This window comes from Lentinula edodes (genome assembly GCF_021015755.1).
Source record: "Lentinula edodes strain Le(Bin) 0899 ss11 chromosome Unknown C8R40scaffold_33, whole genome shotgun sequence".
NCBI lineage: Eukaryota > Fungi > Basidiomycota > Agaricomycetes > Agaricales > Omphalotaceae > Lentinula > Lentinula edodes.
In genome coordinates, this window is record NW_025764339.1 from 68,545 (window position 1) to 89,379 (window position 20,835).

General features: G+C 46.5%; 8 protein-coding genes and 1 non-coding gene across 9 annotated transcripts; 3 read left to right on the forward strand and 6 right to left on the reverse strand.

Annotated features, from left to right (window-relative positions):
* Positions 1-90: 90 nt before the first annotated feature.
* On the reverse strand, positions 91-174 carry C8R40DRAFT_t190. The gene has a single exon. It is a non-coding gene; the product is annotated as a tRNA-Asn (tRNA).
* On the reverse strand, positions 97-2,629 carry C8R40DRAFT_1118296 (Aspartate/glutamate/uridylate kinase). The gene is made up of 7 exons (XM_046228688.1): positions 2,342-2,629; positions 1,734-2,292; positions 1,498-1,657; positions 1,190-1,440; positions 672-1,136; positions 383-617; positions 97-332 (listed from the first exon to the last, which is right to left on the reverse strand). Exons 1-7 carry the CDS (start codon positions 2,521-2,523, stop codon positions 313-315), a joined length of 1,872 nt encoding a protein of 623 aa, XP_046083197.1. The 5' UTR covers positions 2,524-2,629; the 3' UTR covers positions 97-312.
* A 12-nt stretch (positions 2,630-2,641) lies between these two features.
* On the reverse strand, positions 2,642-4,352 carry C8R40DRAFT_500941 (uncharacterized protein). Its single transcript, XM_046235266.1, has 5 exons — positions 3,927-4,352; positions 3,805-3,868; positions 3,264-3,741; positions 3,083-3,209; positions 2,642-3,025 (listed from the first exon to the last, which is right to left on the reverse strand). Exons 1-5 carry the CDS (start codon positions 4,188-4,190, stop codon positions 2,984-2,986), a joined length of 975 nt encoding a protein of 324 aa, XP_046083198.1. The 5' UTR covers positions 4,191-4,352; the 3' UTR covers positions 2,642-2,983.
* Position 4,353: 1 nt separating this feature from the next.
* On the reverse strand, positions 4,354-7,032 carry C8R40DRAFT_500940 (uncharacterized protein). Its single transcript, XM_046235265.1, has 2 exons — positions 6,946-7,032; positions 4,354-6,895 (listed from the first exon to the last, which is right to left on the reverse strand). The coding sequence occupies exon 2, from the start codon at positions 6,759-6,761 to the stop codon at positions 4,539-4,541; it is 2,223 nt and encodes a 740-aa protein (XP_046083199.1). The 5' UTR covers positions 6,762-6,895; positions 6,946-7,032; the 3' UTR covers positions 4,354-4,538.
* Positions 7,033-7,253: 221 nt separating this feature from the next.
* C8R40DRAFT_1071900 (carbohydrate esterase family 4 protein) lies at positions 7,254-9,345 on the reverse strand (the record flags this gene model as incomplete). Its single annotated transcript, XM_046226397.1, has 14 exons — positions 7,254-7,459; positions 7,525-7,606; positions 7,663-7,752; positions 7,806-7,988; positions 8,046-8,093; positions 8,155-8,156; positions 8,212-8,256; positions 8,313-8,333; positions 8,388-8,405; positions 8,466-8,531; positions 8,602-8,692; positions 8,757-8,873; positions 8,941-9,104; positions 9,219-9,345. 14 exons carry the CDS (start codon positions 9,343-9,345, stop codon positions 7,254-7,256), a joined length of 1,260 nt encoding a protein of 419 aa, XP_046083200.1.
* A 1,276-nt stretch (positions 9,346-10,621) lies between these two features.
* On the reverse strand, positions 10,622-13,420 carry C8R40DRAFT_1053113 (Creatinase/aminopeptidase; the record flags this gene model as incomplete). Its single annotated transcript, XM_046224816.1, has 14 exons — positions 10,622-10,734; positions 10,790-10,839; positions 10,934-11,102; positions 11,176-11,268; positions 11,365-11,405; positions 11,519-11,622; positions 11,677-11,717; positions 11,771-11,792; positions 11,857-11,912; positions 11,981-12,042; positions 12,102-12,304; positions 12,368-13,149; positions 13,196-13,264; positions 13,321-13,420. 14 exons carry the CDS (start codon positions 13,418-13,420, stop codon positions 10,622-10,624), a joined length of 1,905 nt encoding a protein of 634 aa, XP_046083201.1.
* Positions 13,421-13,725: 305 nt separating this feature from the next.
* Positions 13,726-16,952, forward strand: C8R40DRAFT_1118333 (Chs5p-Arf1p-binding proteins-domain-containing protein). The gene is made up of 10 exons (XM_046228689.1): positions 13,726-13,867; positions 13,924-13,966; positions 14,023-14,096; positions 14,147-14,295; positions 14,349-14,617; positions 14,673-14,858; positions 14,920-15,284; positions 15,344-16,285; positions 16,345-16,497; positions 16,559-16,952. Exons 1-10 carry the CDS (start codon positions 13,826-13,828, stop codon positions 16,724-16,726), a joined length of 2,391 nt encoding a protein of 796 aa, XP_046083202.1. The 5' UTR covers positions 13,726-13,825; the 3' UTR covers positions 16,727-16,952.
* Positions 16,953-17,079: 127 nt separating this feature from the next.
* C8R40DRAFT_1173847 (uncharacterized protein) lies at positions 17,080-18,511 on the forward strand (the record flags this gene model as incomplete). The annotated part of the gene is made up of 3 exons (XM_046232079.1): positions 17,080-17,217; positions 17,268-17,585; positions 17,711-18,511. The coding sequence occupies 3 exons, from the start codon at positions 17,080-17,082 to the stop codon at positions 18,509-18,511; spliced, it is 1,257 nt and encodes a 418-aa protein (XP_046083203.1).
* A 988-nt stretch (positions 18,512-19,499) lies between these two features.
* On the forward strand, positions 19,500-20,835 carry C8R40DRAFT_1118341 (uncharacterized protein). Its single transcript, XM_046228690.1, has 2 exons — positions 19,500-20,069; positions 20,123-20,835. The coding sequence occupies exons 1-2, from the start codon at positions 19,989-19,991 to the stop codon at positions 20,615-20,617; spliced, it is 576 nt and encodes a 191-aa protein (XP_046083204.1). The 5' UTR covers positions 19,500-19,988; the 3' UTR covers positions 20,618-20,835.

The window sequence follows — 20,835 nt, forward strand, 5'->3', positions numbered from 1 at the left end:
CTCTAGCCAGTTTTGCTTCGCTTCGCTCGGAATCATGATTTCTTACCTGCCAAATTCAAAAACAAATTGGAATCACATCTCCACAGAAACCTGCCCCAGAGAGGCTCGAACTCTCGACCTTCCGATACAGTCTAAATAACAGTCGGACGCTGTAACCAACTCAGCCATGGGGCATATATTACGCGGTTCATGGAGCAATATTCATCATTAGACGAGCAGGACTCAACTTGATCGTACATATTCAAGATAGTTCCACGCGACAATACTGTACCTAATACAAGGGTTTCATTTTAATTCTAGCACCTTAGTCTTCTAGAAGAGCCAGGGCCCCACTGCAGCAATAGTCAATTTAATGCTGCTTCATCGAAAATGATTGACTTACTCTTCCCGGGCGTAGGTAACTGCAAACAGCTCTGATGTATAAGATTCAACGCCTTCACAGCGTCTTTCCCCTCTATAACACATGAGATATTGATTTCACTTGCACCCTGGCTGATCATCTCGATGTTAACATTTCCGTTTCCGAGCGTGGTGAACATCCGGCCAGCAATTCCGACAAGGTGGCGCATCTCCCGCCCAACGAGGGAAAGGATGGCCATGTGCCGATGTACGGAAACCTTTTGATAACAAAGAATAAGCGGCGGTACCCAAAAAATAAGAACTCTACTCACCGATCCGCTTTTTTTCAACTCCATGATCAGGCGATCCAGCAGCTTTTGCGCCAAAGCATCCTCAATTGCCATACTCACATGTACTTCACTGGTACTGATCAAATCCACCACAACCCCGAATCGATCCAGTGTCCCAAAAATACCCGCCAGAAACCCGTGCGAGACGCTTTTTCGATTCGAGTTGACGTTGATCACAACAATGCGCTCCTTGATTGTTACTGCTGTAGGAAACTTTTTATGGTGATAAAGCGCACCATTGTGAGCATGGCGGTGGGCAGCTTGCTGTGCCATTTCGTGTAGCTGTGAGTGTGATATTGGTTCCGGAATTCCGCTTTTATTTGCGTCTAGCTCCTGCGACACTTCTAAGAGGTCCGAGTCGTGTTCGGAATCTGGGAATATGAGAGTGCCGCTGCCGGTGGGATTTTCCACGTTTTTAATGCGGATGGGGATTTTACAGCGAATGGCCTAGCGCCGAGGGTACGTGAGTGAATAAGAATGGCACGAAGGGTGGAGTATACCTGCTCCATTGTGAATGGATGCACCACCTCACTCCCGTAGTATGTCAGTTCAGCGGCTTCATCGGGTGAAATAATGGGTAAAAGTCTAGCGGTGGGGACTTTACGTGGATCGGCGGTGAATATGCCGTCGACTTCTTTCCAGATCTGCAGTTCACTGGCTTCAAGGCCTACAGAAAGGAGTGCTGACAAAAGATCCGTGTAACCGCGTCCTACTTGAGTCAATAGGGAGCCAGGTATGGGCCCAAAGAAACCTAGAGCATTGACCTCGGTCAATCCTACAGACTAACACTGGATAGGGAATTGTTCACCAGTGACGACAGGTACTCTTCTACCGCATTGCTTGACGCGTTCTCCAACGGCTTGAGCGACTTTGTCATAGAAGCTCTGGTCGAGGGTGTCATTTTCGAAAACTGCATCATCCTCTTCAGGCACTACATCTTCAAGTGACACGTATTCTGCATCAATACCCTATTGAAGATGAGAAAGCAATGTTAAGCCGATCTTGGTGCACAAAAAGGAAAGAAGAAATGAGGCAGATGCCGACCTGATCCCGTAATACAGCCGTCATAAACTTGCATGCCAGCCTTTCGCCTAGACCGATGATACTGTCCTTGGATCGTGGAGATACCTCGTTGATTACTTGAGAAGCGAACAAGAAACTGCGCAACCAATCACAGTCTTTATCCACCTCCTCCTCAAGTTCTTGCCTGATATCAGGATCCGAAATAAAGTCTGCCGCAGCTTTGAAATGCTCCTGACGTATTAAATCGACAGTGGTATTGAATGTCGGCATTATCTGTCCACGTTGCGGGACAGTAAGCGGCGTCAATGATAAAGCATTAGCATCTTCCGCTGAGGAAGACCTGCTTCGTCGTGGAGTTTCTGGTGGGGAGTGGGGCATGTCTTTGATTTGACCAAACAAACCCAAGGGGTAGGGGCTCATAGTGCCATCCGGGGAATTGAGGACCGACGTTGGCGGTTTTGGACGCCGTACCAAAGCTTCAGAAGCTGCCCGAAGTAACAAATTCGTTGTGCCAAGAGCTTTCGAGGTTCCAGAGCGTGCTGAACATACCACAGCGACCTTGTTAGAGTCAATGTATTTTCTGAAAGTACGATGAGCAACAGTAGATATGGAGGTACGATATAACGCACGCCACGACCTCTGAGGCGATCTGGACTGGAAACTTTCCAACACTGGTGCCTCCAAACTTCTGTACAAGCCATTTTGATTCTGGATCTATACTATTCTGATGCAGATTAGGAGGCGTCTTTGGCGGTGAAGAAGAGCGTTCAGAAGAAGAGGAAGATGATGAAGGCGATGATGAGGTGGACATCGAATTTTTGTTACTGCTCAAAGTAGTATATATATATATATATATATATAACGAGAAAGAGCGAGGCACTATTGGACTTTATAAGGCATTGAGGCTGGAGCAAAAGTTAAAACTCGGAGTCATGATGATGATCGTGAAAATTGCCGCTGGTCTAAAATTTCCCACGGATTCCGAGGGCGATGCGGCGCGAATGTAATGGATTTGGGTGCCATGAACGAACGATGTCCTACGATGTCCTCATAAATTCTCCCCTGTTTCAAGGTGATCGCCAGTGGCCACACGCTTCAAGTAGGGAAATACCCTAGTCAAATAATCTACGCTATCTCAGCGCTATCTCATCTCAACTCATTCAATCCGGATATCCCGACGGCTCGTTTTGAAACCCAGTACAGTAACAGACCAATACAACAGACCAATACCCGACATACAGCTCTGCTACTCTGCTCACAAATGATTAGTGTTATGCCCAAAAAAACTTCCAGCATTGGTCAAACCAATCCTCCTACATCGCAGAAAGTTTTTCAGTTATGAACCAGTGAGAGCAAAAATACGAGCTCACAATGTCTTGATCGCTTGTCGTAGGTCTCACAGAAATGATCCCAGGATAGCCAAAGTCAAAGAGACGGGCAGACGTTATACATCCGCTGGAATCGAAGACAACGTGGATGTTATTCCTATTGATATCGCTGCGAATGGAAGGTGAGATGAGGTCTTTTCTGGCACAGAGAAAACTCCCGTACGCATCAATTAATCGATGTTTACTCCAAAGGTCCATGACTTGTGGCTTAATTAACTTCTTCATGTGCGCCATCATTCGATTCCTTGCCTCAGTCCTAGCACCCTTCCACTCAGGTGTCTCCTCTATCGGTGCTCCTTCAACTCGCTTCATGATGATTGCGTAGAGGTCGAAATTTTCAGGAACTATCTGAACTGTTCCCGTTCGCCGGTTCGTAACCTTAGTCATAATTGTCCATGGAACTTTCCCAGAATCAACGTATTGTCCAACAAGATCAAGAGCCATGGCTTCGCCATACGCATTGATGTCAACCCTTTCCCCTCTTCTAGCCCGCGAGATAATTTTCACGACCAAATCATCTGGGTGATTGTCGCGATACGGACGTCCAGTGTACTTGTACACTCCAGCGTTATAGTTCCCTTTTTTACCACTCTCACCAGTAGCCAAATTCACTCCAAGGTATTTCGTGAAATCGCCTCCCGCTAAAGGTATCCTTCAGTCACTTCTACTCGCGTAATTGATATTTTCGTTGTAATGGAACTCACCAAAATATTTGGCTATATTTTTACGGGTGAGTCCTTCGGGGAAGAAGCTGGTCATCCAGTTTCGCTGGTGAGACGATATTCAGCATGATTTCCATTTGTGAAAACCCGAAACTGTGGCATACGTAGAGATTGTAACCTTCCTGACCCCACATTTCCTCGACAGGGTTCAAATTACCCTTCGAACGACGGTCGATAATTTGAGTAACGGATGTGAGGCCATATTCGTTGGAAGAGTTCACGGAATTCGAGAGACTTGTGATATTGTAGATGACCGGAGTAGCACTCCCAGGGAGTGGAGCAGCACATGCGGGAGAAATAGAAGAGACAAGGTAGAAAGACCCGAAGATAAAGAGGGAGAAATAAATCGAAGTAGGAAGCTTGAACATATCTTTCGGCAATGTATTGGACGAGAGAAATTATTGGTACTAGGATGTTCCTCTGACCAGCAGAGGAAAGGTCTGAGGGGGTTGCTGGGGGTGGGGAAAGAAGGCGATGATCAGGGTTTACTTAAGTATATGAGAGTATATGTTGGGAGGGAGTACCCGATGGAACAGAGCAATCACCGTCGGAGGCTTGAGCTACTGAAGCGATGGGGCGACTACCGGCGACTACTTACCACCTCTTACCACTTTGTCCCACCAATCTCAGTAGTATGGATCTTATTCTCAGAGTCTACAACAACATGTTACAGATAGTTTCATGGAGCACTCGCTGCGAGAAGATTCTATGGTATTTTAACACATAGCATTACCTTTCCTCTGCCTCTCGATCAACGCCTTCCTCGCCCTTTCTTCCCTGTTTGTCAGTATCGATCGCGTCGACTTCATCGACCTCGTAGTCGAAATTCTCGAAAGTGATGATGCCATTGACCGCGACCTGGAGTGTGAAAAGGATGGGAGAGCAGGCAACTCGGGCGCTCTGCTAGATGCCAGACTACCTCGCCGCGACACCGCTGTCATCTCTCCACTATAGGCATATCTGGGCCTTCTCTGACTACCGGAAATTCTGGAATGGGCGTTCGCGCTAGATCGCGTCGTCCCTGTAGACCTGCTTTTCTTCTTCACAACCAACGCTGCAGTTGATGTATACGAAGTATTCGAAATCTGCCTCGAAGGAGTCATTGAGCGTTGTGTAGAAGGCAAAGACGAGAATGCATTATCGTTCCCTCTGTAGCTTTCTAACCCCATCCCTGTCCCGAACGCGGGACCAAGAGTCGTTAACGCTGAATCGACGGTACCAGGAAAGGGAAGCAAACCATCTCTCGAAAACGACGTGCGGACATGGACAGTGCCTATCCCTTCATCAGCCTGACTCGCCTCCGAAGTGGTAGACGTTATTAGCGCAGGGGCCTTTCCAACTAGCTCCCCACCGAGGTACTCTACCCAGACGGTCTCTGGTACTGGTGCACTGGTGCTTTTATCACGTCGAATGATATTTTTGCAGTTACGGCTTGCGTTTCTGGAAGGCAGCGGGGATAACTTGTCATACTCCTCATCTGAACGTATCCCGCCCGCAGCTTTGGCAACAGCATTGAATGCAAATACGAGGTTAGCTTTGAAAGTTGAAGACCACGTTCCAGCCTGACTTGAAGAAACCGAGGCAGGAACATCAGCAAAGGGTGTAATCTCTTGCGTTTGAGGGTGCTTTTCAGATAAAGACGCTGGGGAGCTCGGGACATTCTCGGAAGGGACGGGAAGAGGATAGGTTGCCAGAGCAAGTGCAGGTGCTTCAGTATTCCACGGGACTTCCAGGCCTTGATTCAAACTCAGATATCTTGGCTTGATCTTTGATTCCCGTGGCGTCCCAAATTCCGGGTCCGTCAAAAACTGCATGTGTACCGAGGAAGGATTGGGGTGTATGTTCATAGTGAATCGTGAGCCGGAAGAGCTCGGTAAGGGATACGCAACACTCTCTTGTAGTGGCTCCACCGACGAAAGAGATACCGAGGGGAACAAAGACGAACAGGACGTTGGGTATTGTGGAAGCGGATGATCACGGAACGGATAAATGGCCGGCGGAGGAGAAGGAAGGCTCAAAATAGGAAGAGACTGTCTCTTTACTGGAGAACCGATATCTTCAAGATAGCTCTTTGTACGCTTCGGTTCGCCAGCATCACGATCACCCCGGGGCTCCCAAGTGTGCCGGTGAGGATCTGGTGGCTCGCCTTTTTCAAGTAAGTCAGAATCCGTGAATGAAGATAGGGAGGACTCCGGCCGATTCGCCCAAGGCACAGCAACAGATTTCTTGCGTCTTCGGTTGTGCGTACGGAGACGGAACCACCAAGCTATGAGGGCAGCAAAGCAAGCAATCACGATGATAGTGCCCAATACGATTCCAATATACAGCGTGGATTCCTTGGTTGCCGAGGTATTGGTCGCCGAACTTGTGGTCGCGGCTGCCAAACTGCTAGGTGAAGCTGTAGTAGAAGAAGAGCTCGACACGGTGGACAACAAGTTCGTTGAAGCATCGGAGGTTGAAGTGCTGGCGAGAGATGCAGTCGTCGAATCAACAGAAGTAGTAGGCGGAATTGTAGCGAGAGAGGTGGTCGATAGATCAACAAAAGTCGTAGGCGTTGCCGATTCTGAATCACTTGAAGCGTTCGACGTTGTCGGACTCGATGAACTTGTAGTAGAGGTTTCGACGACTTCGCTTGTGACAACCACAGTTGTCGATACCTCCACGAGGCCAGATGTAGTGGGTGTCGCAGAAGAGGAAGATATAATACTCGTGAGCGAGATGTCGCTTGTGGCTGTTGAAGGTGAAGTAAATACTGCTTGTTGTGTCGCAGATGCTATATTGATAACGGACATTGAGCTGACAATAGCGTTACTAGACTCTGGCTGGGTGGGAGCGACAAGGGTTGCTTGACCTCCAGGGCCAATAACGACGTTAGACATGATACGAGCGTGAATGTGATGAACAGCGTGTTGATTGATAGGAAGGTGAGTACCAGTCATAGCAATGTAGAGCTAATAAAGAGCTGCCAGCGCGAATATAAAAGAGGATGTCAACCTCGACCAGCGAGATATGTAGTGGTTGAAAGAAAAGAAGCAAAGGTCGGAGTGGCGGCGGACGCCGTTAGTAATTCCGGAAAGTGATTCTCGTCCCAAACATCTGCAAAACGTTTAACCTGTTTTTTACAGGTTTTGCAGGTGAAGGAGACCATACAGTCTGACAATATTATTATAAAAACAAATGTACTATCCTGAACTCAAGTTCTCCACCGCAAGGTTGCCAGGACAGGAATTCCTTCTGCCAGTATCAAGTCCGGATTTGAGGGAAGATATAGACAACAGAAAAGAATGTACTATAAGCGAACAGCTCGAATGAATGTAAGTAGCAGTAGCTGTAAGCCAATACTAGGAGTCCCTAGATACAAAATAAAGTTCAGAGCGAAAAGTTCTTTGAAAGTGTATCATTTAAAATAGTCTCTCGGTTTTGTTCAAATGTCAAAGGGGGTAACGTATCAAGCCGAAAAACATTAATAACAGGAAACCTCTGTAGATTGCCACTCTGTTAGCCGCATTTGATGCAGAGGTAGTTGCAGGGGGGGTGGAAGAACTCGAAATCGACGAAGTTGATGACTCAGACTGAAATGAGCTGGTAGAATTAGGGGAGACTCTGGTACCGTTCACCGACACCGCACCGGCAATGTCTACATGAACAATGGATTGAACTAAAATTCCAGTCCTTCAAACCGACTTCAAGAAGGCCACTTACACTGCTCAAATGTTGGTAAGGAGTAATTGGTTTCCACGTATGGCTGTGTCTTGTTCAGTGACACTCCGACCGGGACAATATGCTTCAATCGTTCTTGTAAGATCCTTTCATCTTCGTAACGAGCTACCAGTAGCCTACCTGAAAGGAACTTTTGAGTTGCGGATAAAACTGTACCGCTTCTGACATAGTAAAATTGTTCAACTCATGTGTCAATATGATTGCACCAGTCTAAAGTCCATCAAGTCAATCTTTTTTTTAAAGTAGAGCCAAAGTGAACACACAAAGTTGAAGGTGCCATTGCTAGCCGTTGTGATGAAGTTGTTGTAGTTCGTAACCACGGTTTGATCAGTGATGCTTTGACCATTGATATCGGCGTCTTCACTATCATATCCCCACATGATAGTTTGCAGTCCCAATGCATGGGCGATTGAGCGAATTCGATCGTCGACATCTCCATAGGGGGGCTGTTTGAAAAAAATCAGTACTTCTGTAGCTACTGCGGGGGTTGAGCCTATGCTTACTCTCCAACAGGTAGGCGTTACGCCAACAGCAAGCTTGATCATTTGCATCTACAGCAGTATTCTCCTAGTCCAGTCCAGTCCCAAAAGATATGCATACAAGAAGACGCACAGCTACAACTCGTAATTATCTCTGGTACTATTTCGATATCGAGGATATGGAACTCACAATACCACAATTCAGCAAAAGCAGCCTCGCTAGAGAAAGTGGTCACTGGGAAATCCGAAAAATTAAATGAGCTAAATCAATCGAAGCTGCGTGGTACATACTGTATGGATGCGACCACGTATCTGTCAACAAGCTGAAGGTCAGATTGTTCGAAGAGCAGTCATCGAGCCACTTACGAGCACATATCTCATGGCCTAATGTCATTGTATATAATATGTCGTTAGTTTCTGATATTCAACAATGCCGCGACATACCGTCGGCGAGAGCGCGCTGGGCCTCTAGGGGCCAATCTGCCACATTAGAGCCAATGTAGTAGAATGCTGTCGCAAAAGATAGGCGCGTATGATGGGTCAATCCAAGAAGGTGGGGGAGAGAACAGGATTTACGTACTCGCTTTTTGATTTTGATTTAGGAGAAAATCGTAAAACGCATTGTGCGAGCAATTTGGTCCATCGTCAAAACCATAACCAAGAGTTGAAGGCTTTGGATATGTGTCAAAGAAATCCTCGCCTCGACGTAGATTGGGTTAGTAAATATTGACGAACCTCCGGAGCGGCAGAAATATCGACGGGAAGGCCAGATAGTTTTGGCTCTGTGCAGAGGCTGTATGTCCACCAACAATCTGGATCATCAGAAGAATAATTGCTCGCCGGAGGCTGGGTCTATAAGACGTTGAAATTATCAGTACCGACGTATAAAAATAACTGGATACTTGAAAAGTAATAGTACCTTCACGCTAATGTTTGAAGGGATATTAGCTGATATTGAATCCCACTTAGCTTGCGCCGCTGAATCATCTGATAGGATAGAAGCAGCTTCCCATATCGAAGGAAAAGCACTCAGTTGATTCACGACAGGAGGATAACTATAAGGCGAGCATTCCTCGTTCGGGTCTGCATGATAAAATAAACAATATAAATCAATGTCTCGGGTTTTAGGAGTGTTCGCGAATGACTCAATGCAAATAAGGGAATATAGCCTGGAACACTTAACGGTTTTCAACGCACCAGTGATAGCAGCCTCTCCAGTTTCCGTCGTCCGATCGGCCGTAGAGGTTTGGGCATTTACACGGACGTGAAGAAGACCAACGACAACCAGAAGTTTATGAAGGCGGTAAACGCTTAGTGACTGCATGGCGTTGCGGCACTGGCGGAAGGATCGAGAACCCAAACAACGAGGAGGGACTGGGACTGAAGAGTCCTCGATGGAAATGAGGGAAGATATTTAAACGTATATGCTTAGCACGTTTATGAAATCGCTCAGAACAGCTTGATGCGTAGGCCGTAATAATACAGGATTCTGCCCCAGCAATTCGGAAGAAACTGTTGCCATTGATTTTTCGCGGACATAAAAAGACATTTTAACCAGATTTGTCTAAAATTGGGTAACTTGTATGTGTCGCTGCTCCTGGTTCCTGTCATCCTCGAGCGCGAGAATCGAAGGAAGGACTCATCAACAACGATTTGAGTCTAAAACCAGACTGCAGCAGGTAAGCAACAAAGAACGAAATCGGCAGCACTTTGGCCTAAGTCGTGTCGGGACTGACTCAATGATATCTATATCAGGGATGGTGGCTTTATTTCGGAGTCAGATATTTGAAGTTGTTGGTAGAACTTGATAAATCGCCCACGAACAGTGTGCCCAAAGGAGATGAGGATTATCAACGACTTCCATGCAAACGCAGAACTGCCTGCAACTACATGGTTCTTGAATTCAAGTTGCGGGGAGAATGGAGGTAGAGCGATGTAGATTATATAGAACATAGAGTGGGTAAAGTCAGGACTTGAATTTTGGAGCTTGAATCGCGAACACTTGCCTAGCGGAAAGCTGCCGCTCTCAATCCGTGGTATCCATGCATTACATACTCCACAACGGCCCAGAATTCTTTTTTGATACACGCGCAGAACAGTCACCCGAGCTAAGGATATTCATACCAATCACTTGACATTGAAATTTTGGAGAAAATGACATCGATGGTTTTCACTCAGGCTCACCAACGCTCACCGAGAGAATTTTGCACGGCCATGGCGTTAACAAAGCTACCAGAAGATAAACATAGAGGAGGGTGCAATAGAAAAACCGTGACGTACCACTAAGCCCTTCATATTGTCAACAGTTTGACAGATGTTTAAATTTAGAAACTGTTCGGTAACGAAGAGGTCGAGAGAGGTCGACAGTACTGCGTTGTCAGATTAGGCTACAATCAACACATCGAATACAACGATAGTTTGGTTCGCCTTGAAGGAGTTTGGAAGATGTACATTGGCTATCGCGCTTGGTAGGAAATGCCCCAGGCCTGGATATACAAGTCTGTACTCTATGATCTCTTTTATCCATTCAATTTGCTGGTTCGAACGGCAATATAGAGCATAAAAATAGAGAATCGCTACCACCCTCTCCTAATTCATGGTTAAATAGATTGACATTCCCTTTCGAGCCACTTCAGTGCCCTATCGTCATTCCTCAATAAAGGAGAAATTTTTTCCCAAACTTTGTGATTGTAGTTGTTCAGCCACCTTTTTTCTGAAGAACGTCCTCCGAACTCAAATACCTCGATCAAGAGCAAATAAACACCCACCATCGACAGAAATCAGGCTATGATCAACTAACTTCGTTTGGATAGGACACCTGATAAACATAACACATTGAGGCCCGGGACAGCAAGATGATTTCGGAAGTGGAATCAAAAAAGAAGCAGAAGAAAAACACAAAAAGCACATACATTGTAACACATTCGAAACTCAAGAAACCTTTATCACCAAAGTTCCAAGGTGTTTCGACCTCGTTGATGATTAACACATTTTCAATGCGGACACCATATTTACCGTCGGCGTAGTATCCAGGTTCATTAGTGACGATCATACCAGCCTTCAGGGGACTTGCGTTGGACGCTTGAGAGGAGGAGGAAAAGAGGGAGGTCAGGATTCGTGAGGAGAATGAGAAGCCGATAGTGAACATATGCACTTATCCGGGTACCAATCCCATGAGGACCTTCATGGACGTTGAGATAATGACCTACACCATGACCCGTACCATGCCTGTGTATCACGATTGAACCTCAAGAAACAAGGGAGAAAGGCGAGCGATCACGAACCGGAAATCTACACATTTGTATCATTAATTTCTTTTCAGGTACGCGTACGAATCACTCACCAAGTCCATCCATCCATAACGCTTTCCTTGCCCAAGAGTCACTAAGAAGCATTGCCAATTAGCGCAACGCACGCGTACAGCGCGGATACTGTAATTCACATTATGTACCCTGGAAACGAATTAGTGGATCGAATAGCATCCAAAAATACCAAACACACCAGTAGTCCCATTCGGGAAAATCGCAGAATCGATAGCGATGTGCCCTTGTAGCACTCGCGTTGCTGTCCGCTTTTCTTCCTCTGTCGGGGTACCGAAGTGCTGAGACACATTAGTACATGAGTGTCTAGGTAGAAGGAAATTTTGATATCTTACCCATGTTCGCGTGACATCGGTTGTTCCATCAAGAAATTGAGCTGGGGAAGCGGTTAAAAGAGAGAATGACCACGAAACTCTTGCGGAAGCTCACCTCCAGAGTCACACAAGTAAATCTAAGAATTTCATTTATCAAACTGAAATCTCCTAGATAATGGTCATTGATGGAATAATGCGGACCTGATCCTGCTTAATGACCGCACAGTCTTTCGGATTCGGGGAATAGTGAATAATGGCTAAACAAAGAAGGGAAGGAGGCAAATATCATTACCCGAAAGTGAAGCGGTAGCAGTCAGGAACATACCACCGTTTGGGCCAGTCGACGAGATGGTATCGAAACTTAGTCCCTTGAATAATGGAAGTTCACTAGAGCATGCCAATAATGGAGTTAGTTAGTGCAAGCCGCCATACATGAACAGCCGCACCTTCTAAACTTCTCCAATTGCTCCGCCCCTTGCCACTCTGTCAATTCATTGCCCTCTTCACCGAGCTTCTCTTCCAGCCACGAAAAATACCTGGCCAAAGCAATTCCATCCCTGATATGACTCTGCCTAAACCCTTCCAACTCCGTAGAGTTTTTGATTGCCTTAAGAACGGTTATGGGTGAAGGGGCGATATTCGAAATATCCTTTAAAAAAGAGCGACAGATATGTTGATAAGTGGATAAAACAAGAAGGTCAAATACACGTACCACACCCACAGCTTGCACAATAGCCAAGCTAGCTTTATCCGGAATCAAGACTAGCTTTTCCTGTCCCTTGTCTGCGAACGTGGAACGTACTTGATTTCCCAAATCCTTCAGGTACTCCCAAATGTCTTCGTACGGACGAATTTCGACTTGAGACCCTAATGCATATTTCAGATCCGCATCGTGCTCTACGGCGTCGCGTTGGAGAAATAAGACCGCGGTGGGATTTTTCGAGCCATCCGCCTCCGAAGGTTCGAAATGAACCACGGCATATGAGAAGAATACGGGATTATATGCGATATCTGATCCACGGAGGTTGAACAACCAGGCGATGTCGTCCAAGGCAGTTAGAACGAAAGCAAGGGGTGCTGGTGTATTCGAAGAGACGGCAGAAGCCAGTCGATTGAGTTTGCTGGTGACAGATTCACCTGAGTACTTTTCGTCTAAAGGTACGACAGCATTTTTCGGCCGAGGAGGACGATCAGAGCCCCAAATGAGATCGACGAGATTGGTAGTGAGTGGAACAAGAGTTTGGCTGCCTTTTGATTCGGCTTGTTTCCTTGAGCCAGAAAGCGACTTGGAGTCATTTTCCGCGATGAGGGTTGGGTCGATGCCGATACGGGAAGACGCAGGTAGGTTATTGGTAAGATAATCTTGCCATGTCGGAACCCCTGGCAAACCCTGCTTCATGAGTTCCCAATTTCTATCCATTTGCTGAGAAGCTTGAAGGAAATATCGACCATCCGTGAACATAAGAGCCTTATCCAGTGTTATTATTGCGCAGCCTACAAGTTATCAATACCAATTCATGATACTTGGCAAGTACCGCACCAGCAGATCCGTTGAATCCAGATATCCATGCTCGTCGTTCGTCGCAAGAGGCAATGTACTCGCTACCGTCTACAGATGTTCCATCGGAATCGTTCGAAACCAAGCCTTATTACGTCGCCACTCACGTTGATCTTCACTTGGGACAACATAGGCGTCTACATTGTTTTCAGGTTTTTTCATTAACTCTCGGAGTTTAACGAGCCTTTCTGTCGTTTGAACAGTCATGTTTTCCTGAGAAGATGAAGTAAAGAGTCGTTGTCGATAACTGGCCCTTAAGACTGTGATGGTTCTTCTGGAGGACAGCAGCGAGAGGCTGAAAAAGGTCATGAGGCTAGAACGGAAGCTCCGGATCGTGACACGGGTCAGTCTATGCTCTCGAAGTTACCGGACCCCGGTGAACAGTGGTAGTGGTCAACCACTTGTAAGTTGGGTGATTTTGGACGTTAAGTAAAACAAAGAGCTTTCGTCGCAAGTCAGATAATTGAAATAAGTACAGAACCGGGAAGCAACTTCGCAAGAACAAATATGAAAGACCAAGCAAGGCCAAATAAGATTACGGCTTGTATCGCTTCCTGCACCCCAAATTACTCTACAAAATCATCTTGCTCTATACAGCCAATCTATAGCTGAATGGCCGAAGCGTCATTTAAGGACATTCCAGAGCTATTTGAGGTGTGTGCCTACATGAAGTTCGATGTGAAGAGACTGATTCATCATCTGGTGAATAGGTTGATTTAGGCGAATCATTAACAGCGCGGACGGAAGCACTCTGTGCGTAGGATTGAAATTTTCGACGAATATTGTTCTAAACAGCATGAATTATTCAGCTACATTTCGTGAACTGGGACCGCCAGACTTGTGTCATGTTGTAAAGAGTACAGGGCGAAGTGGACAGCGAGACGTGTGTTGTCCGATTTTCAATACCAAGACATTATTCATATCTTGTCGCAGCTTGGCTCGTATCATTATATCTCTGGCGTCGATGCCTCCTCCTCAGCCTCCCTTGCGGCTTACATCAATTCACTCACATACGCCATTGAAGACAACTCTGCCTGGTTCAGCAAAGGGAGTTCCTGGAAAGTCAAAAACGGTTGTTACTGGTGCGCGTCGTGAACATTTACCGTGTTCATTGGTTAACTCGAATCCTATATAGCTGCTTCAATGCCTTTTCGCGTGTCGATATCCGAGTGGACGTGAAGATACCTGGTGGTGTCAACGCGTACGCCATTGATCTCAGAGGAGAACGACATGAAGCTACGCAAGAACTATGGCAAGAAACCTACGTTTCTGCTCTACTGCGTTCGATCCTGTACTCCGATGACCCCAACTACTGGCTCGACGCGTACCGCAAGCTCGATCCAATCACTAGTCCCGACAGCGAAATACGATTTCTACAAGCCGCTGAGGCGCTTTTCATGAAAGGCTCGTTGTTGTCTTCATTCAATGCAAGGCATCTGATCATTGAAACAAATTTCAGGCTGGCAAGTTGGTTCTGACCCAGAAATCCAGGTCGCTACCGTCGTATCCAACCATCTAACAGCAGGAATCATGAAGTATTTCGGTGACAGCGGGAGATATCAACCTGCTGCTAATTTATTCGAAAAAATTGCCATCAGAGAACCAGAGGTGGCTAGTCTCTTAGCCCGGAGTTACATTGGAATGAGTGTGTTATCCATGTTTGTTCTCTTCCATATATGTAATCAACGCTCGCTTGCTTTCATTAGACGAAGAAGTAAAGGCTGTCCAAATTATGACCTCCTCTATCCGCCAAACACCCTCTTCATACACACTCCTACATGCCCAATGTGACCTCCTCCGATCCAAAGGAAAAAACGATTGGGCCGTCAAACTCGCTCGACAAGCAGTCAACTGCGCTCCGTCCGAATTCGTTACATGGGAAAAGCTCACAGAATGTTGGATCGATTTGGGCGAATTTGAGTCGGCACTGTTAACGCTCAATTCCTGTCCGATGTTTACCTTCAACGGAAGGGATGTTCACAGGAACTTGACTCCCGCGAGGGTTCATCTACCATTTGCAAGGCCGATTGGAGAGATTTTACCAGAAAGGGCGAAGACGGAAGATGATGAGGTATGCGCTGCTTAGTGGTATTCTTTTTTCCACCAAGCTGAATACCCTTATTTCTATAGGCAGATCCTGCTCTCCTCCGCCTCCCAGCGCCAGGTCTTCGCGGTACTTGGGCTCGTGCGTACGCCCTGCTTACCCGACTCGTATCTCAAATTGGCTGGGATGAACTTCTGAAAACCCGGAGCTGCGTTTTCGTGATGGAGGAAGAGTATCGCATGCAGAAAGCACATGGAGATATCTCAGCTGTTGCCAATGGAGCTGGCAAGGCTATTCACGAAGACGGTACAGTTCGAGATTCGATGATATCGTCGGACAGTGCCACGCTTGGGGATCAAGGGATTGATGATGACAACGCGTCAACGAGGGGAATGGTGTCGCCACATAGTCCGCGTAAATCTGGGTCGTTGGATGTCAGTCCTGGTGCCTTTGCCAATGGGAGTACCGTCTCTATCGCCTCATCCATAACGAAAGTCGGGCTGGGACTGGATCCCAACGGAGGGGCTTCATTAACCGCAACAATTCCCACTATCCGAATCTCGACCGAGTCTGATCGGGACTTTGATGAGGATGGGAACGCTACTGACGCTTCACCAAAGGGAAAGGATGTCAATGGCGACGCCCCCAAGGCAACTACAAATGGTTTTGATAATTCAAGGGATGTATCTGAATTTGGATTGGAGAAACCCGCACAGGCAGCGGCGGGGACTGAGGAAGGTGGTCTTGGTGATGATAAGGATAAAGAGTCATTACATGAGTCTCCTTTACCTTCCACGCAAACCCAATCCGGATCAGAATCATTCTCGTTCAGTAACAAGAGGTTATGCGAACGGTGGTTGGATAACTTATTCATGGTGTTGTACGAAGATTTGAGGGTGTGGACGATCTTTCGCGCAGAGGTTGCGCATTTCAAGACACAGCATGTAGCGTATAGGAAAACGGGTTTGGAATGGGAGATCCTCGGGGATTTGGGGATGAGGTTGCATCATAAGGAAGAGGCAAAAGAGGTATCTTTCAATCGTCTTTAGGTATCCAATCCTTCCATCTCATATAACTAATTGTCCAGGCTTACCAACGTTGTCTGGATACACCGCGGTACTCACAAAAACCATGGGCAAAGCTTATGGACATGTATGCTGAGGAAGGCGATATCCAGCGTTGTATACAGACAGCAATCCGTGTAGCAGCGTATCAATGGGCAGATTATACCGAGATGACGGTACGGTTTGCGCCTCATATGCATTTCTGAAGTCTGAATGCTAATGGTATTCTCCTTATAGTATCCAACTCAAATCGCTCGGGCTTTCTTCAAGCTTGGCCAGCTCCACGGACATGCAAAGATATCATATACACTTATGAGTATGGGTCTTCCCGACTCGATCTTGAAGATTATGGATAGCTACTTACAGTACGGGAAGACGTTCAAAGTTGAAGGATATGATTTTTAATTTCTTAACCGTGATGTTTGGCATTGCTTTCCCTTGCCAAGGCTTCCTTTGGCTTTTTCTCTACGACCCAGTATCCACTTTCTGTTACTTTTCTATCCATACAATGGAGTCCCTTTAGTAACCTACTGTCACGTAGGTATAACATTATACATTATCAGGAAATTCACTTGCGGCGAGAAATTATGTACTGTACATACGCCCAAACGGTAGTCGAATAGCCGCGGCCGATATGGTAATGCCGGAGAAGCCGAATATTCTCTCATGTTTACGTTCAAGACTAGTCGCTTTTTTCATTATTGACGACTTTCTTCCTGGCATTAAGTTGAAGGCAGCAGTGAATATCTAGATCTGCAATGTCTATATCACCTCCCATCTCTATGCGGCGATTATCTTCAGCAATTTCTGCGAGCAAAGAACAAGAAGAATTAATCAACGCGTATGAAGCCGAGGAAGAAAGGATCACAAACGTCTTGTCAAGAAAGTTGGAACAGGTGTGCCCAAAAGTCGATTGAGACTCCGTCCTGACATGGTTAATGTTCAGCTCCGAGTCGAAAAAATACAACTGGAAAACGTACTAGAGGCCGAATCGGAAAATCACGTCAATCGACTAAGCCGAGAACTTGCTACACTTCGAGCTGCTCAACAACAGCAAGCAAATGGAGACAGCGTCGGGAGCGTCAATGGTCATGCGCATCATGCATTATCGGGTAATGATCCTACAACTGAAGTCATGCTGGAAGCTTTACGCCGCGAAAACGAGCAACTGCGTAACAGGCTTGCAGATATTGAGCGCGATTATATTCGAATGTCAAGATTAAATGAGATTTATCGTGAAGAGCTGATAGATCATAGGAACCGGGTTAGTACATTCAGACAATTATTTTGGATCTACGTACAACCCATTTCAACACACCCTTCACCCTTTGCCACATTCCCCCTTTTTGCGTAAAATGGGTCCTAATCTATCATTTTTGTGGTGTACAGATTGGACAACCCGTAGACAATCTAATTGGAATGTCATCCTTAGAATCTCACTCCCAGCACACACATCATCGATCTTCTTCGAGTATGTCGAGTATGTCAAGTTCCTCGGTCTCTCCTCACTCGACGATGTACTCTTCTACACACACGGCTTCCCGGCCACACAATGGAGTACCAATACCTCGACCACCATCTCAAATTCGTCGTCCAAATAATAACATTTCAGAAGGGAACACGCCCTTGTCACATTCCCCAACCTCTGCCTCCTCTTCCGAATCTCCGTACGCAATATCTTCTCCTGTCCTAATGTCGGGAGGACCGACGAGTCTCATGAGCAACCTGACCACCCCACCTTCTTCTGCTTCCCTGCATAATCTTATGCAATATAACGGCGTGTACGGTACATTGGGCGTTGGCCCACGCGCACTTTCGTACCCGTCGGTCCCACCACCTTCACTATCATCTTCATTTGGGTCCCCAACTGTCTCATATCACATGGGACATCGTGAACCGTCACTTTCCCCTGTAGAGCCTTTGAGTCGGCGGAACTCCAGTGCAGGACTTACCGGGGCAAGGAGAGGAGATTACCGGGTGGCGGAGAGTGGAAATTTAAGGAGCATAAGTGCTAGTCGGAGTCACAGTCGAAGGGAGAGTCTTGAGCGAGGTGCTCGTGTGGCGGAAACTGGAAGTTTGGCTAGAAGTCGTGCGGGGAGTCACAGTCAGGGGCCGTCGCTTACGCTGCCATCCACGACCGAAGACGTCGACGATGTGAATTTCGTTGATGAAGGGCCGGTATTTTCTTGAATATTGCATGGGGAGGGGGAGGGGGGGAATATCTTCCGCAAATGTCGTTGGATTTCGTTCCCCCGTCGCTATCGTGCCTTGAATTTGCGCTTCCGAGCATCTTGACCTTTGCTATCAATATTGAACTGTAACATATTCATTGTATAACCATCGCGCTTGCGTATTACCAAAGGTATAAGTTGCCTCATGTTTATGCAAATCCGGAATGCCACCCAACGCAAACAATTTCCGAATCCGAGTCAAGAACTTTTCATTATCGACGTATGAGAACTGCGTGGTGAAGGTAAGTCCCTTAGCAAGGTTCGCACAGGATCCGGGGAAGAGCCGCTTGTGTTGATAAAAATGGCGAGGTTTAGCTCCCGTTCCTTGTCACGAAGTGGGGTGAATCGAGTTTGATCCAGAGTTTCGCTGACAGTCAAAAGGAGTATAATTCAGGTATAACTTATTACGGGTACTCATTTTGTCTCAGGGTCCGGAATAAGCAGAGATGTGGGATGAACACACTGGCAGTTACATATGTCATCCCCATGACACTCTTAAGAGAAGCTGGGGATTGACATCAACATGAACGAAAATCAGAGCGTTTATGGGGACTGAACGCAAGTCGAAGAGCACCAGTGAAAGAACTATGTATTTACTGAGCGATTTTGGTCTCAGTACTGATGGCAGTAGTATATACATAGCATTCATTGTCAATCAGTATACAAATACGGGAACAAATGCATACGATGCAGGTGCGCAAATATCACTCGTATTTGCTCTAAAAGGCGAGTATATAAAGTAAGGGAGTGATATCGGGCATCAAGCGGTCAAGGGGTGATCTACATTTGAGTAGGGCAAAGTACTTACCTCAGGCGAGCTCTAAGTAAGGGAGACACATTTCTTTTTGCAAAAATACCAAGTTTTGAAAACTTGATATCACATCTCAAAGCGTGGATATTCTTTCCGCTTTCGAATTGACCCGGAGTTCAATGTAAATGTGCCCCAAGGGGCCAATGATAATACGATGCTTACTTACTTGTGTGTTATGGACATAATTATGTACTGGTAATTCACCCGCAACGACTCTGTCTATAGACCAGGACCTCTCATGACCCTGCTACTGTAGACGATGTACAAGGCAAAATTCACTACGTAGATACAGCCAGGTGGCTCACCCGAGTATTAGATTATTCTATCCTTCCGAACTCCGTGAATTCCTTGACGGGAAATAAAGTATTCGGGCGGTGCTCGTTTCAAGAATGAATTCTTGCGATTCCGATAACAAACCGTTCTTTTCGCATAGTTTTGTACAAATTTTGCTTGATTCTGAGACCCAGAGCGCCCCAGGAGTGTATATAAGAAGTCCGTTCCTCGAAAATCTTTCCCCCAACTACTGGTTAGATTCACCTACATTCTTTGCTGGTCAAAGAACGTTAGTTTCAAGCTTGCTCACCTCGCTTTCTCATAACTCTCATACTTTCCACTCTCCGTTGCCATGCGTTTCAATAATTCCTTTATCGTTCTCGGACTCGCTGCTGTTGTTTCTGCGGTACCAGTCAACGTCCCCCCTGTACCAGTAAGCCGAGTTCTTTTTTCCAATATGACCACTCATGCTCACTTATTTAACAGGATCCTACAGCCCAAACTAATTCAGGTGTGGGAGTCAACGCTGTTGATGCGTCCGCATCTGGTTCCCCCAGCTTGAATGCTCGCGACATTGGAGTTGGCTTGAGGGCTGCCGACTTGGAGCGCCGAGAGTACACCGTCACAGTTACCTTCAAGCAAGAGGGTGGGGTCAACCCTACCGAAGAAACAGAGAAGGAGGCACAGGAAATGGTCAAAGCGACCCTAAAAAATGCGGCTAGAAAGCTGAAAATGGGTCAAGGATCAGAGCTCGAGGTTAAGTTTACCAATTATTGGCCGAACTCGTTCCTTGGAAAGGTTGAGTTCACCTTCCAGGATCCTGTCTGTGGTAGCGGAGGCACAGGCACATGTGAAGGTGAAGCCACAGCAGGGGGAAAGGGGACTATTAAAAATGGACCAAAGAAAAGAAAAGATCAAAAGGTTCTCTGGACCCGGGCTGTAAGTCATGTTTCCTGTTATTTTCAGTCAAAGAGATTCTGACTAGGGCGCAGTAGTAACAAGCCACCCCACGTAGATTCATAGACTGTGGTCAGCCCAGGTTTAGTAACTATGTTCGTAGTAGTAGTAGTAGGAGAGGATTGTTTCGTGAATATAGCGACAGCTTAGCGCAACAGTGCTAGACCAATAAGGAGGGGTGAACATCCAAAGGCTGAGGTTGAACACTGCATGGATTGAACGCAGTCCTAGCCTGCACATGC

What these genes read in the sequence shown, in the direction of transcription:
- C8R40DRAFT_500940 (XM_046235265.1), bottom strand. Translation starts at nt 6,761, where the DNA reads ATGACTGGTACTCACCTTCCTATCAATCAACACGCTGTTCATCACATT.
- C8R40DRAFT_1118341 (XM_046228690.1), top strand. Translation starts at nt 19,989, where the DNA reads ATGCGTTTCAATAATTCCTTTATCGTTCTCGGACTCGCTGCTGTTGTT. An exon ending in TCAACGTCCCCCCTGTACCA is followed by an intron (nt 20,070 to 20,122) that starts GTAAGCCGAGTT and finishes CTTATTTAACAG; the next exon opens with GATCCTACAGCCCAAACTAA.
- C8R40DRAFT_500941 (XM_046235266.1), bottom strand. Translation starts at nt 4,190, where the DNA reads ATGTTCAAGCTTCCTACTTCGATTTATTTCTCCCTCTTTATCTTCGGG. An exon ending in AGGAAGGTTACAATCTCTAC is followed by an intron (nt 3,869 to 3,926) that starts GTATGCCACAGT and finishes TCGTCTCACCAG; the next exon opens with CGAAACTGGATGACCAGCTT. An exon ending in CGACAAGCGATCAAGACATT is followed by an intron (nt 3,026 to 3,082) that starts GTGAGCTCGTAT and finishes TCTGCGATGTAG; the next exon opens with GAGGATTGGTTTGACCAATG.
- C8R40DRAFT_1118333 (XM_046228689.1), top strand. Translation starts at nt 13,826, where the DNA reads ATGGCCGAAGCGTCATTTAAGGACATTCCAGAGCTATTTGAG. An exon ending in GGCGAAGTGGACAGCGAGAC is followed by an intron (nt 14,097 to 14,146) that starts GTGTGTTGTCCG and finishes ATCTTGTCGCAG; the next exon opens with CTTGGCTCGTATCATTATAT. An exon ending in ATAAGGAAGAGGCAAAAGAG is followed by an intron (nt 16,286 to 16,344) that starts GTATCTTTCAAT and finishes CTAATTGTCCAG; the next exon opens with GCTTACCAACGTTGTCTGGA.
- C8R40DRAFT_1118296 (XM_046228688.1), bottom strand. Translation starts at nt 2,523, where the DNA reads ATGTCCACCTCATCATCGCCTTCATCATCTTCCTCTTCTTCTGAACGC. An exon ending in ATCGCCTCAGAGGTCGTGGC is followed by an intron (nt 2,293 to 2,341) that starts GTGCGTTATATC and finishes TCGTACTTTCAG; the next exon opens with AAAATACATTGACTCTAACA. An exon ending in ATCCATTCACAATGGAGCAG is followed by an intron (nt 1,137 to 1,189) that starts GTATACTCCACC and finishes CCTCGGCGCTAG; the next exon opens with GCCATTCGCTGTAAAATCCC.